The following is a 20645-nucleotide window of genomic DNA, read 5'->3' on the forward strand; positions in this document are numbered from 1 at the left end:
CAGGCACCTACTACTATAGTCCCAGCTACCTGGGAGGCTGAGGCAAGAGAATCGTTTAAGTCCAAAAGTTGGAGGTTGCTGTGAGCTGTGGCACATAGTACTCTACTGAGGACAATATGGTAAGACTCTGTCTCAAAAAAAAAAAAAAGAAGGTAACTTGGAAATTGCCAATTGGTGCTTAGTTTCTGAAAAATTAGAAAGATCAAGCAAAATGAAATGAGAAAGAAGAGAAAGCCAAATTAGGACACATACTTTCTAATATCCCACAGCCTTACCCACTCCCTGTTCAATACAAATTGATGTATTTACCTTAGCTACCTGGTCCGTAGGCATTTAACTTCACAATCCTCCCTGCCTCTCTGTCACATGCCTTGTTATTTTAATCTCTCCACAAGAGTACGAACTCCTTGAGAAAAAAATATTGTGTCTCACTTCTTTTTTTCAGTGTTGAGACAAAAACTAAATGTTCAATAATACTTGGTGATTAAAGTACCTATATAGAATGCCTGGTTACTTTATCATACTGCCTACACAGTAACATTAACTATAAATCTAACACTTTACTTGTTCTTTAGTAAAGATCCGTGCTACATCCCCTAATTGCTATTTTAGCTTTACTTTAAAACAAACCAAATGAATCTACAAAAATCTTTTTTCTTTCCTGAACCAATTCCCAATTATGGACACTAAGTAAAGGATTTTAAAGAGAAATCTAGAATTTGTAAATAGCCAATAAACAGACCTGTCTTCCATTAGTCCTTTGTCTATACACCTATTAAAACCCTCGTATTTCAATATTTTTCTCATCTGTCTCCTACTAAACTATGAGTTCCTAGTCCTCAGTTTTTTCTGCCTAACGCAATGCCTGGTTGATCCTCAGAAAGTGTGCTAAGTGAGTGACTCCTCTGATGAATAGCACATTATGCAAAGCATGAACGGAGGGGAGTGTGAGGCTGCTAAAAAGCTCAGAAACAGGACATCAGTAAGAACACAAAAACAACAGTGCAAGCTAATTAAAATCAAATGATAAAATAATTAGTACAGAATTGTTTCCTAATATACTATAAATTTATATAAGTTGTTTGTTTATTGTAGTTTGTCCCAGAAGAAATTTTGTTTTTTTTTGAGACAGAGTCTCACTATGTCACCCTCACTACAGTCCTATGGTGTCACAGCTCACAGCAACCTCAAACTCTTGGGCTTAACCAGCAGTTCTCAACATGTGGGTTGCAACCCTTTTGTAACAATGAAAATACATCATGGCATTCGGAAGGTTGAGAACCACTGCAATCTCTTGCCTCAGCCTCCCAGGTAGCTGGGAATACAGGCGCCTGCCACAACGCCGGGCTATTTTGCTGTTGTTGTAGTTTTATTGTTGCAGGCCAGGGCAGGGTTCAAACCCACCAGCCCCAGTGCATGTGGCTGGTGCTCTAGCCGCTGAGCTACAGGCGCTGAGCCTGTTTTCCTTGTTTTTAAGTCATCTTTTAGCAGTATACATTAAGGGTAGACACTATGTTAATGCAAACAAGTCCAATCAAAGTAAGATTGATAATTACCTCATGAGGGGACACTGGTCTAGTTACATTGAAGCTTTCTTCAACATCAGGAAGCCCAACATAGATATTAAGATATCTGAAAAGCAAATTATTCCAGTACCAATTATACTATTTCAAAGAACATATAAATAAGCTATTTTCCTCTCAAATACATGAATTGTGTTTGGCAAATGTTTATCTTACTAAAGACGACAAGTTGAGTTCGCAACAGGTGGTGCCCTGAACAGGGACCAGAGTACAGAGCAGTAGGTGGGCACGCAGGTGAGGGAAGCCCCCGTGAGTACGAAGAAGTGAAACTGCACAGTTGGTAAGTAATTTTTGTGTGTACGGGGGTAGTTTTCATCAGGAGTAATAAATTATGGTACAGTCTGGCTCACTGGAGTGTGAATTCTTTATTTAAATTCTTCAATCTATGTTAAAAACCAGTAACTGTCATATTCATATTAATCAGTTAAGAGCCCCCTCTCCAATCTGTACTTGGTTTATCACCTTCTGCTCCGGCAGAAGAACCCTTTCCCCCTGAATCCAATAAGAGTTACAAGATAAGGAACGAGAGTATGAAAAGATGACAAGTTAAAAATTATCATGGGAGGCAGCGCCTGTGGCTGAAAGGAGTAGGGTGCCAGCTCCAGATGCCGGAGGTGGCAGGTTCAAACCCAGCCCTGGCCAAAAACTGCAAAAAAAAAAATTATCATGGGAAGTCCTCTTTTAAAAAATATTATCAATCTCATTATTAAAAATACTGGAAATACAGCTTCCTAAAAATGAAACAATGAAAAAGGCCAAGTACAAAAGAGTACTGATGGTATGCTATCATTTGTATAAGACAGAAAGGATATAAAGGGAGAAAATATATACATACATATGCGTGTGTACCCATTTGCACAAAAGAAACATAGAAAGGAGAAACTAATGAGACTGGTTACCTACAGAGAATGGCAGAGAACAGGGGGAAAGAACAGGAAGGGGAGCAACCATTTTCTGAATATACTTTTTTGTAGAGGTCTCACTCTTACCACTCGAATAATAATGTTTCACATACCCAAAAAACAAAGATAAGAACTAATCTAACTCTGGAAGACAATATTTTGAATGGATACTATAGGGCTAAAGACAAAAAGGACAGTGCACAAATATTGTACTCTAATGAAATTTTATTCCCACAGAAGTGTCAGATAATTCTGCAACTTCATGTATAACCTACAATTGAAAAAATAAGAAAATATATTATAGATGATGAGAGCCAGATTTCTCATTGTCAGAAAGAGAAGTCACAAAGAAAGGAAGGGAAAAGATTAGAAGGAGTCTTATAGTATTGGACTGGAATTTGAGTTACAGGTCTGCATGGTTTTCAATATATGTAAAAATGGATAGGATATAGAAATATATACATGTATGTGTTAGTATGCATACACACATTTCCTAGGTCTGCCACTGAGACCTTACTGTCCACATCTTGGTTTCTAAATACTATTTTCCAATAAAAGGGATTAGGGCTTCTTGGAGAAATAGCCGATAATATTCCCCTACTAGGTGAATCACATCTTTATGGTGCTAGAAAGTAAAGGAATGCTCCAAAAAACGGTGGCATATTGAAAGGACGTAGGCATCAATTTGAAGGATTTCCCTGCAGCCAAAGCTGAAATAGTCTGAGCGACAGAATAATCACAGTATTGGATTATAACTCAGAGAATAAAATAAATATTCACGAGTCCAAACTGATATAAATTTATAGAGATAAAAGGGGGGGAAAGGAAAGCTCTTCCTTATAGAATTCCAATAATAATGCAGAAGAAATGATGGAAATAGAGATTCACCATTAAGTAAGCCCCATAATAACTGTTATAAGTAAAAACTATCAACATATGCATAAGATGAGAAATAAAATACAGCAGAACCTCCATAGTTGACCCCCTCCCTACAGTGACCACTTCAGGTTGACCTAATTTTCACAGACCAGACATGCACCACATGTATGTATCAGTACAGTAGGCCTAGTTCCTTATGTTGCATCTCTGTAGGTTGACCAGTTTGTTACAATCCCTTGCACGGTCAACTTACAGAGTTTCTACAATATTTGCATAGTCTCGAAGGATCTCACCTTCGTTTATTAATTACGAAAGGAAAAATAGTAACTTACAATGGAGAAACATTGAAGATACCACCTTAACCAAGTGAACAAAGTTAAAAACACCACTAATAAAATATTTTGCTATCTGAATATGAATATGAATCAGTGAGCACAAAACATCACTTCTCTGGTATTCTGGCCAAAAATGCATAACCCAATCTAATTAAAGACCAAATATCACCTAAACTCAAAATGAAAGACCTTATAAAAAAAATGGACTAGATTATTCAAAAATGTCAAAATCATGAAAGACCAAAAAAAGACTAAGGAACTGTCACAGATTGACGAGACAAGATTGACAAAACAAGTAATCATAACATGGCATCTGGATTAACTCTCAAACCAAACTAGTAGGAAAACATCAAATAAGGTCTACAGATTGACAGCACTGTATAACTGCTAAGTTCTTGGTTTTGGTAATTGTGCTGCTATAGTTAACGTAAGATGTTAATATTAGTGGAAGCTGGATGAAATATGAAAAATATATAAAACTCTTTGTACTATTTTTGTAATTTTTCTCTATGTCTAAAATTATTTAAAATAAAAACTTGTTTAAAACATTTAAAAATCTAGTGATTTCATTAATTTCTCAATCGTAACTCTATTTGTTATAATTAGTTTACCAATTAAAAATTAAGTTTGAGCACTTTATAATTATCTTAAACAGATAAAAGAGAATGATTTTAAGAGTTTGACAGCAACTACATTCACTTTAAAAATGTTAGACGTAATCAAAACAGCCAATTAACAGTAGCTGGTTCCTTACTTCAAGTACCACATGGGGTCAGCATCACTTGTAACCTTTTCGTTGGCTTTCATTATCTTCTTTATCTGCAGTGAAAAGTGTAACATTAGGACAGACTCTGGCTTCCAACTAATTCTTATCAAATGTCTATTTCAATGACCTGATGCTCACCTCTACATTAATGAAATAGTTAAATGAATCTATATGCTGTTTCACAAGGCCTTTCACCTAAAGAGACAGAAAGAATAAAGTAGGTTAGTAACAAAATAACAGATTATATGACAGAATCTAATCATAGGTGAACATCCAATTTTTCTCAAAGTGAGAAAAAAATATAAATTATATTTAATAAAACTTCCAATATTTAATATGCCCTCTTTCCATTTCCACACCATCTCAAGTTTTCCTCCCTATGAAACAATCTGATCTTTGGGATTCAAACTATGAGTACAGGCATGACACAATGACATGTTAATCAGAAACAGATTGCATACGAGGGCTGTCTGGAGGGTATCCTGCCATTGTAAATACTATTTTTCATAGTACATGGCTGGATACTTTCTGGACAACGTCCTATCTGACAATGGTCCCATAATATTATGATAGAGCTGAAAAATTACTATCACCTAGTGACTTACACTGGACTTTTCTGAAAAGAGAAGCAAACACCTCTTCAAGAAGAGGCTCAGTATTCTAGAAGAAAGCATTGTTATTGTTGGAGAAGACAGCTCCATTTGAGTTACCGCCCCCTGAAGATCCTCCAATGGAACAAGATGTGGACGTCCAGCAATACTGATGATCCTGGCCCAGACTAATGTGCATATGTCTTGGTTTTTAACAAAAAAGTGTTAAAAGTTTAGATATGTTTAAATACAGAAACACTTAACCACTATTATAATTTACCTAGCAGGGGTATCTAACCTGCAGCCTGTGAGCCCCATGTAGATTACATGAGGACAGTTTTGTTTATCTGTGGTATGAAATATTATAACAATCGTGCATAGACCTTTCTTTTAGTCATCAGCTTTCTTTAGTGTTTGCGTATTTAATGTGTAACCTAAGACAGCCTTTCTTCTTCCAATGTACAGCAGAGAAAATAAAAGGTTGGATACCCCTGATATAATATTCAGTACAGTAATACACACTATTGGTTTGTAGCCTAGGAGCAATAGGCTACTGCTGGAAGAATGGGGACCGAAGACCCCATTCTTGGCAAAGGAAAGCACCCCCAGAAAACGAGGAAAACTAAAAAGTCAGCTGAGTGAGTTGGAACAAGGAAAGGTCAGCTAGTCTACATTTAAACTAGCCATTGCTAGCAAGCTTCTTGCCTTTTCGGAAATTCTAGCCTGTAAGGGATACAGCTTACAAACACCCTGCTGGGTCTGTGAGCACTCTGAGGAAAAATGGCCATAGAAGATAATCTTCTAGGGCATTTCCTGCCCATTAAACAGGCAAAGCAGATACCCATTGTGGAGATTTGCATTTGCCTGGGACAGAGACCAAGGGAGTAGCTTGAGCTCTGACATATAGGCAAAAGAGCTTATATCCCTATGGCAGAGGAAAATCCTCCGAGGTGGTGATGGGAGGAAAATGCCTCCCTCCCACCAGTCCCTCAGGGGAGCTTAACACAGCAGAGCTTAACACCTCCCTAGAAATCTGTGTGTGTGACCTCAAGCATTCTGAAGGTTTATAGTAATAACAACAGGAGCTGATATGATCAATGCAAGAAACTGCTGAGGTCTTTGTTCCCTCCCTGATCTTACCCTCTGGGCAAATAGACTTCAATAAAATCAGAGTGGAGCAAACACTCTAGACCATTGCTGGAATCCCACAACGGGCAAAGGACCCCTGAGCTCCCACTTTTAATTCTACTTTGTCTCTTATCTTTCTTTACCCTTGCTACTCCCTATTTCTTCAGTGGATCGCCTGCCAGTTTCCACAGGTCTCAGTGGATGCTGCTCTCAGGGTAGAACCCCAACAGGCTACAACACATAGCTTGGGTGTGTAGTAGGCTGTACACTATCTAGGTTTGTGTAAGTACACTCCATGATGTTCAAAAAAAGATAAAATTGCCTTTACCACTACTTGTTTTTCAAGTCTCCATTTTTTTACTTAGCACAATGCTTCCAAGATTCATCCATGCTGTAGCAGGGATCAGTACTTGATTTCTTTTTATTGCCAAATAATATTCCATTGCATGATTATACCACATTTTATTTATCCATCCATCAGGTGATGTTTATTTGGGTTGTTTCTACTTTTGGCTATTATGAATAATGCTGCTACCAACATTTGTGTACAAGTTTTTGTGTGGACTTATGTTTCATTGCTCTTAGGTAGATATCCCAAAAGGAGAAATGCTAGATTATATGGCCACCTGGTGTTTAAACATTTGAGGAACTGCCAGGCTGTTTTCCAAAGCAGCTGCAACATTTTACATTCTTACCAGAGGACATGAGGGTTCCCAATACTCCACATTCACATCAACATTTATTCTTGATTACAGCCATCCTAGCAGGTGTCAAGTGGCCTCTCCCTATGGTATCAACTACTTCTTAGCATAAACTCTTTCAAATTGAATTGAAGCCCTATTCCATATTATACTATATTCAGTAGCTCCTCTGACTATCAGCTCCTCTGACTACCTATCCATTCTAGCCAGTGTTTCCTATAGACCTGTGGAGGCCCCTCTTGAGCACCATGATTAAGCCAGGATCTTTGCATTCTACCTTGCAGCTTAGTTAGATCCTCCTCTCTTAATATGTGGCTTATGTCTCTGTCACCTCATTTGGGTGGCCCTCTCTGACCACCTGCAGCATCACTCTTTACCCTGTAGCACTTTGGTTCTTATTAATCACGTGCCATGCCACTTTGTGTGCTAGTTCTCTCTAAATTTAGATGCCACTCCCCTAACCAGAACCTTGAAGGTAGAGTGTTTGTCTTGTATTTCCAAAACCATGCGAAGTCCATAATTCCAAAGCGGAAAAATGTGACAAAAATTTAATCTTTAAATAAGTTTGTTTCTTGACTTTTTCATCTGAAAAATAACCTATTGTTATTATAATTAATATAAAATAATTACCTTTAAAAATGCTGGGAGCAGCCTCCATTTTTCCTGTGAACCAAAACAGTAAGAATATCAGAACTCAGTGGCAGCAACCACAATACTTTTATAAGAAGTTATTTTAACATACCAAAATGGACAAAAGGAAGTAAATCAAAAAGAACAAATTTTAAACGGTAACTACTTTTACGAAAACCAAGTGTACACATGCAAATACGTGTACACACGTACATACATACACATATAGAGACTACAGATTTCTTAAATAAAATATATTTAATTTCTTCTTGATGATTCAAGCACTTTTCATACTTTGTTTTATTCTCATGACACTTCCTAGGTAAGCAGGGTTTGCCAGTTTGAGAAAGGGAAAGTAAGTCTCAGAAAATCTGGTGGAGGAGCTAGGACCTACCCCCCCCCAAAGGGAGTTCTTTTCCCCTCCCATTGATCAGAGTTCGTCTCGGGGCTGTAGAACAGCACTCATGTGTTTGCCTCTTACAATAAACAGCTGTAAACGGCCACACTTCTTGGGGTTTTATACCTTCCTGAGGTTCTATGTGGCCTACTATGATAGATTCTTTTCATGTATGACATCTAATCTGCTAATGGGAAACCTGACAAATGGTCTGAGTCAAGTTTAAAGTTAAAATACACAGTTTCTAATGAAAGGCCTAAGGATCACACAGTATCTTGCAGCAACTGTAAAAACTTTTGTCTTTCATTCTGAGTGACCTGAAAAGTTATCAAAAGCCTGTGAGCAAAAGAGGGATGTGATGATTTGACTCATTTTAACTGGATCCCTCTGGCTACTGGGTTGAAAATAGACAAGGTTAGCAACAGGGAGATGATTTGGGAGTTTACTGTTAATAATACAGGTTCATAATAGTACAAGTAATGAGAAGATGCTAGCTAAGAAGACATGACTTGAAGTTTGAACCAACAGGACTTGATTAAATAGAGTAGAGGGAGCCAAGATTTTGGGCCTAGAAGAATAAAGCTATGACTGCTGAAAATGAGAAGCAGAACACTGTAGGAGCAGCAGGCTTAGGTATTAAAGGTCTATCAGGAGTTTGGTTTGGGGCATGTTAAGTTTGATATTCATTAGATATCCAGGTAGAAATGTCATGTAGGCCTTTCATTAGAAACTATGTATTTTACTCTGGAACTTGGGAACAGAGTAGACTAGAGACAGAAATTAGGAAAAGGGTAGCAAGTGGATGATGATGAAAGCCGTGTGATAGATGAGATCACCTAAAGAGTAAAGAAGGAGAGGAGTTCCACAAAATCAGACCAAGAACATTCTAACATTTAGAAATGAGGAGTAAAAGACGGATAAAGCAAAAGAGAACTAGAAGTGGCCAGGGAAGGAGGCAGGCCACCTCCCTACATTGATCACCTCCTTAAGTTCATCTCATTTTCATAGACATGTGCCACATGTACTCATTGTATAGTAGGCCTGGTTCCTTATGTTGGCCATCTCTGTATGTTGACCAGTTTGTTACAGTCCCTTGAGTGGTCAACTTACAGAGGTTCTACTGTAAAGTGTTTACCTCAAAAGGTTAAAAATGCAAAGAGAATACTCAACAATATAAATAAGTGAAACATCACTTTCTGAGTCTCTAAATGCCATTCTGGATGCATCTGCTTTGGAAAAGGCAATAATATCCATATTATCCAGTCACTCAATAAGAATGTGAAGAAATGATGACACAGAGAATAAGGCAGCAGTACTAAGAAAGAGTAGGATACTGTGACAGCAAGTAGCAAGGAGCTCTTACATCTTCCAGGAGAATCTGGGAAGGCCTTCCTAAGGAAGTCATATCATAGATATGCAAAATTTAATCTACAAATAAGAATGAGAATAGATGCCCCCTGGGTGAGGAGCTCTTCTACAAATGGCGCTTTACCCTGGAAGTGAGAACAAAGTAGCCAAAAAATTGTAGCCTCATTTTAATTTGAATAGTTTGAAAACAACAACAAAAGAATGAGGAAAAGATCCATAAGGAAGCATATGGTTAGAAGAAAGATCAGGGCAGGGAGAAGGAGAAATGGTGGGAAAAGGACTACAGAAGTAGTGGCCAAACTGAGGAAATTTATTACATACATGGTAAAGACTACCTTTTACCCTAAGAGCCATGAATAGAGATGAAAGAATTTTAACCAAGAGGTCAATATAATCATACTGTGTGATTAAACTGATGGCAGAGAAAAGAATGGAGTAGCACAAGTCAAGAGCCAAGTAGGCCAGTTAGGATATAAAAGATGACAGCATTCTGACTTGGAAAACAGTGGGAATGAAGTTTCAGATTTGCATATATTCAGAAAGCAAGATCTTTAAGATGTGACAGTGCACTGGATGCAGAGGCCCAGGGTGAGGAACTGTTATTCTTGAATCAAAAGACTGAAATTCACAGCTGTGCAAATTCTGACAATATAAATCTTCTGGGCGTATTTCTTCCGCTTTCTGGAGAAGTGGTTCAGTCAATAGTTAAGGATAAAGACTCTGGGCCAGGCGAGGTGGCTCATGCCTATAATCCTAGTACTCTGGGAGGCTGAGGCAGATGGACTGCTTGAGCTCAGAATTTGAGACAAGCCTAATCAAGAGCAAGACCCCATCTCTACTAAAAATGAAAAAAAAATTGGGAGGTGGGTGGGGCCTCGGTGTGTGTCACACTTTATGGGGGCAAGACATGATTGCAAGAGGGACTTTACCTAACAATTGCAATCAGTGTAACCTGGCTTATTGTACCCTCAATGAATCCCCAACAAAAAAAAAAAAAAAAAAATGAAAAAAAATTAAGACCAGAGGATCACTTGAGCCCAATAGTTTGAGGTTACTGTGAGCTATCACACCACAGCACTCTATCAAGGGTGACAAAGTGAGACTTCTGTCTCAAAAGAAAAGAAAACAAAAAGTGGGCAGCGCCTGTGGCTCAAAGGAGTAAGGCTCCTGCCCATATGCCAGAGGTGGTGGGTTCAAACCCAGCCTCGGCCAAAAACCGCAAAAAAAAAAAGAAAAAGAAAACAAAAAGAATAAAGATTCTGAAGCCTGAATGACACAATCCAAACCCTAGATCAGCTATTTGATACTTCAGAGGATAAAATAACATAATGTACATTGTGGTTAAACAAAGCCTGGCAGATAGTAAGTGCTCAGTAAATGCTGGCTCTTGATATTAACTCTTCAAAGTTAAAATCCTGTATTGCCTGATGATGATCAGCAGTGTATCACATGTACTTACAAACCAAATCTGATGGACCAATTATAATTCAACTTCATTAAGCTGCCAAATAATTATAAGGAGACTCTTCCAATCTAGATTCACTGATCAGGTCACTCTCCTTTTAAAAGCCTTCAAAAGTATCTTACTGTTTCCAGGAGAAAGCCCAAGCTCCTCCAAATGTTTAACAGAACCTTTCATCATCAGGAACCGTATTTCTCCTCTATTTTTCTTCTTTCCACTACTACAGATTTACTTTAATTCCTGAGATGGTCTTGCCTAGGTAGGGGGTTCCAGTATCTCGTTCCCTCTACTTGGAATTTCTCTCTTGACTATCTTCCCCATTCCATGCCAACGAAGATTTTGAAACACAGCGAGGTTATAACTTATGCCTTTCTAGAAAATAAAGTATGTCAACAGCTGCACTTCATTGGGCAGCTCACTGAAAGGCAGTTAGTTACCCTTAACTTCTGAAAATCGGATGACAGTTAAGGAGCTCTCCGCCCCCGAAAAACACATAGGAAAAAAAATTTTTTTCTTCAGACAAGAGTCTCACTCTGTCACCCTGCGTGGAGTGCGGCGGCATCGGCACAGCTCGCAGCAGCCTCAGATTCGTGGGCTCCTCCTGCCTCGGCCTCCCAAGTAGCTGGGACTACAGGCGCCCAACACGACGCCCGCTAATTTTTCTACTTTGGGTAGAAACAGGGGTCTCACGCTTGCTCAGGCTGGTCTCAAACTCCTGAGCTCAAGCAATCCCCCCGCCTCAGCCTCTCCGATAGCTAAGATTCAAGGGCGTGAGCCACCACGCCGGCCCTCGGGCAAACTTTTGAGCGAATATTCCGGGCGCTTGTAATTTCCCCTGCAGCCCAAACTTGAATTCCGGGTTAAAAGGCAAGATTCAAACGGTTTGGTTTTACTACCAGAGGCAGCCGCGGTACCACGTGAAAGTGGCCAAAGCTCCCTGGACCTCACCGTCCCTCTTAAGCCTTCAAAGATACGATACATCCCCCAGGGTGGGTGCACACCCACACTGGAAGAGGTCCAATCCGGGGACCCACTGCGGGATTCCTTGACCCCCACAAAGGCTGCTCAGCCCTTCCAGCCGCACACGGAGGCCGGCTCGGGAAAGAACTCGCACTAGCGGAACCCTGAGCATGCGCGGAAGCCCGAGCATGCGCAGAAATGGCCGGCCGGCCTGCCGGCCCGCCCCCTTCGGCGGCCCAAGCAGTAGAGGCAACGCCTCCTCAGAGAGCATCCCGGGTCCCTCCGCTCCCCGCATGCCGGGCACTCACCTCTACAGTCGGAATCGGCGCAGCCAGCTGCTCCGGGGTCAGGTTTCCGAATTCCTCCGCAAGCACGTCCATGCCGCTCACCCTACAACGCCCGCCTTCCCTGCCCCAAGCAAGCTGCAGCACTCGTGGAGAGCGGTGCGCAGAAGCCTAAACTGTCCCCGTTGCGCTTGTTAGTTGGAGGCGCGACTACAAGGTTCCGCCTGCTCCCGGCCGGAACCTGCGGTGGAACCCGGATGTGACCGAGCGAAGCCGGGAAACTGCGCCCCCTGGTGTAACTCGGAGGTCTGGCCCAGGGATTCCTAAACTTCAGCTGACAGGTTAATTCTCCCGTAGTTGAGACCATCAAAATATAGTGGTTGTAATTTTAAAATTAATTCGAAGAAAAATGTAAACGGATAATTTGCACAACTTGAACCACTGAGGAAGAGTGTTCATGTGATTCATTCTGAAACGTTCGGCGTTGTGTAGTATGGAAAAGCAGGAAACTTCCCAAGTATTGGTAAAGGAAATGATGGCACGTGCATGTAATGGATTAGTATACACCATCCACGTAACCATAAAAGTGGGGGGAGAAATTAGCACGAGAGAGTGGGGCATAACGGGACAGCAATTGTTAAAATCTCAGAGTACTAGATAGTTCGGGGAGTAAATACCAGCACGTGGAGAAATTTAGTAGGAAAAGGTAACGTTTAAATTAGGAAGGGAAACTGTATGATTTCCCTCTTCTGAAATCGATTTGGCTTTACTAAAATTGTGTTGGCTTTAGTACCCTGTATTTGAATTACATTAACCTAGAAAAATACACTTGTTTTGTTCTTTTGATTTCTTAAAATTAAAGTGGCAGAAATTCAATAAAGTAAATAAATTAGTAAAGGAAAGAGGGCTTATAGAGTAAATGATGTTAGAACAGCTGATTAGCCATTTGGGAAAAAAATACATTTAAGTAAATCCTCTGTAGATTAAATATTTAAATGTTAAAACCTTGGAAGAAAATGTAAGTGAATATATTCCATATCTCTGAGGTGGTGAAGGCCTTCCAGACAGTCAGAAATTACAAAGGATTTTTGTGATACAATTCTAAACATGTTTTTATGATTCTATGAAAAATGTAAGATTTTCTGGTTGAGCATGGTTGCTCACACTCTGGGAGGCTGAGACAGGTGGATTGCTTGAGCTCAGGAGTTCAAGACCAGCCTGACCAAGAGCAAGACCCCGGCTCTTAAAAAAAAAAAAAAAAATAGCCGGCTCTGTGTTGGGTGCCTGTAATCCCAACTACCAGGGAGACAGAGGCAAGAGAATGACTTTGAGCTTGAATTTGAGTTTGCTGTGAGCTATGATGCCATAGCACTACCCAGGGCAACAAAGTGACCGAAAAGAAAGAAAAATTTAAGATTTCTGGACAGATTTTTAAAAATCACCATGAGTAGAATTTATTGAAAACGCAAGTTGACAGAAGACGAAAGGCTCTTCTCCCTAATTTAGAATGAGCTCTTCCAAATCAATGGGGTGGGGGAAAGGCCATTGGAAAAAACAAGGTAGGTGTTACAGTTATTTAATGGATATAGGGTTGCAGTTTGAAAAGATGCAAAACTTTTGGAGATGGATGATGGTGGTGGTTGCACAACAATGTGAATCTATTTAAAGCTGTTGAACTGTGCAATATTTTTAATAGTTAAAACGGTTTTATGTGTATCATACAACAATAAAAAGTTATAGTTTGTAAATATATATGTACTTTCCAGTTTCTTCCCATAAAGGTATAACCCTTGCACCGTATTAGTCTTATTTCCAAATCAGCTACTTAAATTTCAATGCTTGTGTTTTCTAAGCATTGTGCTGACATCTTTTAAGTAGGAGAAGAAAGGAAAAAATAAATAAAAGATCCAGTTGCTGTCTTTGAAGTTCTTACAATTTAACTACAAGGACAAGAAACAACTTGCATGTATTATCCTTTTGAATTAGCAGATGGCAGCCTGTTTAGCCTGGAAGGGACTGTGAGAGTGAGTTATAGATGGGAGAGGATCTCAACGTTGGCTCAGGTATATTTGCTATTTGCGCCAAAGTCCTCTTCGCTTTCCGCTACCAAGATAGTTCTCTAACTTTAGCATGTGTCAGGATCATTTGGAATGCTTGTTAAAACAATCCCAGCTTTCTGATTGGTAGGCTAGGGCCTACAAATTTTGTTTCTAACAAGTTCCCAACTGCTGTTGGTACAGTGATCACACTTTGAATATCACTACTCTAACCTAAGAATTAGCACTCAGTACCATAATCCTGTTTATGAATCTAATTCCCCTTCAGACTCTGAGCTCCTAGAATAGGAACTGTCTTTGTCTTTATATCCTCAGGTTCTAACCCATCATTTGTAAATATTTTGAAAGAAAAAATGCAATGAGTTATAGTAAGTTTGGTATTATAGTCACGTTTTTAAATCTGATATATTTTTTTAAGTTTCTATAGTAAAGTAGCAGTGGTCCCAAAATGCAGTCTACATGGCAACAATTGGCTGATGCTGAGTGATGTCAGCCCTAAAGCCACAGCTGCCACAGTCCCTCACAATCCCTGTATTATACCTGCACCCTGGGTCACTTCTTTGTCCTCTTTCTGGTCCCTAAAGGGTATGTATTTTTGAAATCAAAAAGACAAAAACAGTCTTGTGATTGTTCTCTTTTCTGTCAGCTGTTACATCCTTTTCCTAAAATATAAGTACAAAAACACTGGGGATTTGAATAGAGGACTAGGAAATTAATCCTAGTGGTGGTAATTTTTCCCTGAGGGAAAATGATTAACATTTTGGAATACTATCCCATCACTAATCTCTAAAGTTTTGGGTTGCCAGATGAGAAATTGACCAGTGCTCTGGGGCACAGATGGGGGAACTGGAAGAATTGGTTAAGGGAGATCAAGGAAAAGGCAAAGGTGCCCAAGCTGGGCCCTGAAATATTAGAGAGAGCTTCCATTTCCTAAATGTTGAGCATTGGAATAACCACTTCGTGTGCATTCTTTAATTGAATGATCAACCCCTGGGAGATAAGTATGATTATCCCCACTTGACAGATGAAGAGAGTAAGGCTCATAGAGGTTAAGAAATTTTCACAGGTAGAGTTAGAATTTAAATTTATAATTATTTGCCCCAGAATCCATGTTTTCAAACACTCTGTCAATAATACCACACTGAAAGCATAGGCTAACAGAAGACATTTCAAGCAGAGAGAAACTGGCATGAGGGCTTTTGAGTAAATTATACCACATTCTGACAATCAAGTATGGTTCTCACATAGGGATTATCAAGGGAAGTTTCTAGATGACTCTAGAAAGATCCACGGGTGCTCGGCCATTTTTGGCCCTTATGCCATGTTAAAGAAATTTATTCTGAGGCTTCAACATGAAGATGCTAAAAGCAAAAGAAAAAGATTATCTTCTGAAAACCTTAGTCCATTCCAACGGAGGAGATGTATGGTTCTGATTGCTATACCTGAATTAATTCATAATAAAACTAGAGAAGACCAGAAACGATGTCAGAGAAAGAGTAAGACTCTTCTGTCTAAAAAGGTAAAGGCAGAGGGAGAGTCCTGGAAGTTATTTCACGAACAGCAAGGTGAGGGTGACCAGGGACAGAAGTCTCTAAATGCTGCAATCAGAGAACGTTCTTCATGGTTAAAAAACCTTCAGCTGCCTGCCACATCCACAGACTGTTCTCAGAAAAGCCTTGCTTTGTGTCATATGACCTTATTATCCTGTCAAAACCAATAGAGCCAGGTACCTGCCCGAGACGCCAGGTAGGCTAGTTGTAAGGGAGCTGATGTAGGTTGTCAGGAGATCCTTTTCTGATGTGTGTGTTTTGGGAATTGGAGAGGAGAATGCCCATACCAATTAGTGACAAATAATCATATTCTGCATATTCTGTCATCAGGATATTTTTAGTTGACACTAAAGGAGAACAGGAGCTGAGAAGTAAATGGCAAGTCAGAATTTGGTAGCAAGGCAATAGTGAAAAACACTTTTGATTGGATGACCTAAGGAGCCAATATAGCAAGCAGTTAAGAGCACATATTCCAGGCTTAGACTCCTCAGGTTCAAATGTACTTACCAACTCTGTGACCTTGGGTAACCTCCTTAGCCTTTCTGAGTGTCATTTTGTACAGACAGAAATGATGGCAGAGCCTGTCTCACAGTCTACTGTGCGGTTATGTGAGATAATTTATATAAAGGGCATAAGGTAGGCCCTGCTATAGGGTAAGTGCTAAGTGGCTATTATTTTGTTATATTCAGGTTCACCACACCTGCAAGTGCAGGTGCTGAGACAAATTCCTAGGTTTCCTTTCTTTTTCATAAAGCTTTACAATAAATGCCTATGTTCCTTTCCTTTGAAATCGGAAAAGAGGCTAACATAGTATGCTTAGAAATGAAAAAATAAACCTTTACTCCAAAAATAGATAACAAGAGGGTACAAGTTGATAATATATATTTTTGAAAGATTAGATTAAATCATGGAGGATAAGGTCATAAATGATTACTAATGAAATTAGAGCATGTTGGGTTTTGTCTCTATCCTTTGAAGTTGACATCAAGGAGATAGCCGCAGCCTTCTGCATGCCCTTGACTTTCTCTGCCAATGACAATATTGGGCTTAATGAACCATAGTTCTGATGAGATAGGGCAATTTTTGTTTTTATGTACTCAAGTACTTGATCATCACATCTCAAAATACTAAAACCCCTTGAAGCTTGAAAGAGATTTAAGACTCATAAATTACAGTTATTATAATGTACTCTGGCTACATTATACTTGGAGTTGCAGACAATTTCCAAGGATTTTGATTTTTAAATATCTCTAAGGTAGGCAGGTGGTAGGGTGTGTGGGTAGGGTAGAAAACTGAAGTTGATGGAGATGAAAAGACTGGCCTGAGTTCGTATAGCTATTAAGTAGTAGGAGTGAATTGAAACTCAGTTCTTGTGGCTCTCAGTCCCATCCTATTTTCACTACAGAATGAGTGGAAAATGTTGGAACTTGATATCCCAAAGATAGAATAGGTTGAATTTTTGTTTTCAGAAAGATGCTAGAGAGAAGTGAGAATATGTTGCACAAAAGACGGTTTTCCCCATGTCTGTGGCATACTTTGTCAGTCAACCACACAACTCTTGATTATCCTGGACCTGGCTTCCAAATCTTCTCAACAGCTCTGGGGAGCTACTACCAAAAAGATCAGAGCAGACACGTGATTTTAAACTATTTTCATGAAGAGGAGGTTCCCTGGTGCTTGTTCAAGAAAGCTGGAGGGATCTGAGGTGGAAACTGCTAGTGCTTACCAATATCCACGTCAAGCTCTGTCTCCTGTGCACATTTTCCAGCCTCCCCTTGCAGGAAGATGAGGCCACATGATGAATCCTAGCCAGTGAAATGTGAGTGAAAATGGGCAATCTCTTTGCTCTTCAGCGAGTGGATGGAATGAATATCTAGAGAACAGCATAGCCAGAAGATGGATGGAAGGTGGGTCTCCGAATGGCTTACCAGAGCTGCCCCCAACAGTCTACCTTTCCCCCTTTTTCTTTGAACTATGAGAAATGAGCTTACACTGAGACCACTGAGATTTGTGGGCAGTTTGTTCAGCAGTTCATCTACACATCCTGAAAGGTTGACTTCACGTAACCATGCCCTTCCTTAAATCACCTTTGGTATCATTCTCAGAAGCACTGCTGGTTTGGATGGTCTCCTCACACATTTCTCACATTCAAATTTTAAAGAGCTCATGAATGTTTGTTAAATTTGTTTTCCTGCCCCTCAGCATACCCTTCCTGTTAGGGAGAAATCCCTAATCAGATGACTTCAATGGGATCACAGAAGTGTAAGTTTCAACTACTCTCTCATTCCCTCCGCTGTAAATTAGAGCCTGGGCACTTGACCTAGACTTATAACTGAATGCTGCTGTCTGGAACTTTAAATCTTAAGAGAGGGGGCAAAGATGCAAAGACAGTTGAAAAATCCTCTGAAGCCACAACATTGAATCCATCCTGGCTGGATTCCTGTAGCTTTCATTGCCTTGGTTCCTACCCAGTTTCTAAGCCTGGTTCCTCTGATTAGTCTGTGAAGCGCTTCATACCCACTCAGTTAAGCTCCTTTTCTGCTTCAGCGAGCTGGAGCCCATTCGATTGCTTGTATCATGTGTCCGTCTGAGTGCATGTATGCATACACACACACATAGGACATTACAGCACCAAGTGTTCTTTGCCAGGGCAGTCTTTCCAACCATAAATTTGGTCATGACCTTCTCCTATTTCAAAAGATTCAGTAATTATCTCATTTGGGACCCTCCCCCCAACAACCCTATGAATTTTAGCCTGGCATCCAAGAACCTTTTCACCTTTCTTGTTTCACCATATCACTTTCACTCTTCTACCTTATGTTGGTCCCTGGACTCACCATTTCTCTATCCCATACTTACTGTGAACTTGGCCTGTTGTGCTTTTCCCTTTCTTAACAAGTTTGTAGGTATCCTTCATGTTTTAGCTCAAGAATTATCTTCTCTATGAAAGAGTTTGAAATTTTTTTCTCTAACACTATGCATACTTATTTTATACCCTTACTACACTTCGTTGGATTGTTCACAAGTTTGTCCCTCATACTGGATTATAAACTTCTTGAGGACAGTGTCTCTAAGCATCTATGTATCACAACAATTGGAATATTTCTTGGCACATGATAGATGCTTAATAGGTGTTGGTTAACTGAATGAATGAGCGAACTTGACCTGATGTCTATAAGGCTCTCATTATCAACACAAGAATCATTCTAAAACAACTATAATAAAGACTATCCAACATTCCAGCCCCAAGCTACCCCAAAGGTGGTTAAAAAACAGAGACACTGGCTATCTTGAAATAATTTTTAATGTTTTAAAATTTAGTAAGTGCACACAATACATATTTTAGCAGTAGAAGAATAAAAATGTGTGTATGGTGTTTAATAAAAGTTATCTTACAGGCGGTGCCTGTGGCTCAAGGAGTAGGGTGCCAGTCCCATATGCCGGAGGTGGTGGGTTCAAACCCAGCCCTGGCCAAAAAAAAGTTATCTTACAAAAGAAGACCATATTAGGAAAACCTTAAAAGTAGAAGTAAACATTTAAGTAAAAACCAGATAAGCAACATGCTAAGGGATATAATTAAAAAATCCTAATAGATGTAATTGCCTACATTCAGGCTCAAGACATTGAGATTTATTATATTTTGCCACTTAAAAAAAACAAACAAGCAGAATGCCCTTCATTTTAAGTACATTTTAAAAAATGTTTGTATATTTTTTCCTATTGGCAACTGCAGTATAATCAAGTATATAAAAGAACATCAGCTGGATTCCAATCTAATAAAAAAGTACACCACTTGTTAAGTACACAGCTCATCTCAGCAGCAAAAAAAAAATCACACTGCATACTAACTTTCTACTGTTTGAGTCCCCCTGCCACCCTGCCCCAAAGTAAGCACAGCTGAAAACTACTTCAGCTTAAGAGAAAAAGGAAAACAAAAGTCTTCAGCACTTCATGGTTTCTAAGCACAGGAAAACATGTGCATAACAGAATTGTAGGAAAAGAAAAAAATTGATAAGACCAATGATGTGCTCTTCGGTAAAATTCCACTTACATAAATTGCTTAAATGGAGAGAATGGATGTATTGGGCATAGTGGGGGAAAAACATTCAGAATTTCTCAAAATTTTGGCAGGTCCCTCAAAATGCAAAGATTGGAGATAATTTATTCACACAACAATTTCCTAGAACTTTATAAAATAATGAAATAACAGCATAATGGTGAAGGTTAAGGTAAGGAAAAGAAGGTTAGAGAAGACAGGAATACTTTTTTACATCCTACCTACTCTTCCTCACCAGAGTGCTAAGGTTCAATTCAGTCCTTAGAAAACAAAATAACAAAAAATGTATTTTATTGCAAAGCACTTTTTAAACAGTGACTCCAAACTGTAGTGCTTCCTTCGCTCCAAAAGGAGTATGTAATTCCAAGATAAGCAGATTTCTCTAAAATTCCAATGACAACTAGCGCCCAGGTTTCCAAGTTTGCTTTAATGCTCAAGAATGGCAAATGGTAATAACACTTAGAAGAGCATCTTGGTCACAGCACGGGAAGGGTTTAATCAGCACAAAAGACATTTGCTAGTTAAGTTATATGGGTAAGAAATCCAGAGTTCAACTGTTTCTTTCTCCGATATGAACTCCATGGAGAAGAGGATCTCATTTTACTGCTAACTTCCCTTCTCCTCCTTACTGATTCAAACCAGTCCTGTCTTACATAAAAGTATTAAAATTTTATATAAACCTTATTAATGGCCTGAGAAATGCAAGGACATTCACTAAATTTGTGCAAAAATTTGTTTTCTCAGAGAATAGGTTAATTTGTAAGAAGCAGCCAAACTCTTGAATAAAAATTTAGAAGGGATTTGTTTCTATTTTCACTAAACAAACAAGGTTTTATCTAACATGTGTGTATAATATTAAAAGGTACTTAAAAAGTTTAAATTCTTAATAAATACTGACAATTGGCATTATAAAATTTGACTTGGTACACTTGTGGAATCTAAAGACTTACTATGTAAGTTTCTATTACACATTAATAAAATGTAACTTACATTTCT

At 39.2% G+C, this 20645-nt stretch overlaps 1 protein-coding gene across 2 annotated transcripts in view; it reads right to left on the minus strand.

The window, feature by feature from the left end:
• Positions 1-12270, minus strand: part of POLR3B (RNA polymerase III subunit B) — a 129466-nt gene extending 117196 nt beyond the window's left edge. The window contains exons 1-5 of one of the 2 annotated variants that reach the window (XM_053585261.1): positions 12010-12270; positions 7515-7547; positions 4604-4660; positions 4454-4518; positions 1557-1632 (exon numbers count right to left, since the gene is read on the minus strand). In XM_053585261.1, the coding sequence (XP_053441236.1) occupies positions 1557-1632; positions 4454-4518; positions 4604-4660; positions 7515-7547; positions 12010-12081 (303 nt within the window). In that variant the 5' untranslated portion in view covers positions 12082-12270. The remainder of the gene's footprint in view (positions 1-1556; positions 1633-4453; positions 4519-4603; positions 4661-7514; positions 7548-12009) is intronic. The other variant, XM_053585262.1, reaches the window with a different exon arrangement.
• Positions 12271-20645: the final 8375 nt, after the last annotated feature.

Source organism: Nycticebus coucang, chromosome 3, assembly GCF_027406575.1.
Source record: "Nycticebus coucang isolate mNycCou1 chromosome 3, mNycCou1.pri, whole genome shotgun sequence".
In the NCBI taxonomy this organism is placed as follows: domain Eukaryota; kingdom Metazoa; phylum Chordata; class Mammalia; order Primates; family Lorisidae; genus Nycticebus; species Nycticebus coucang.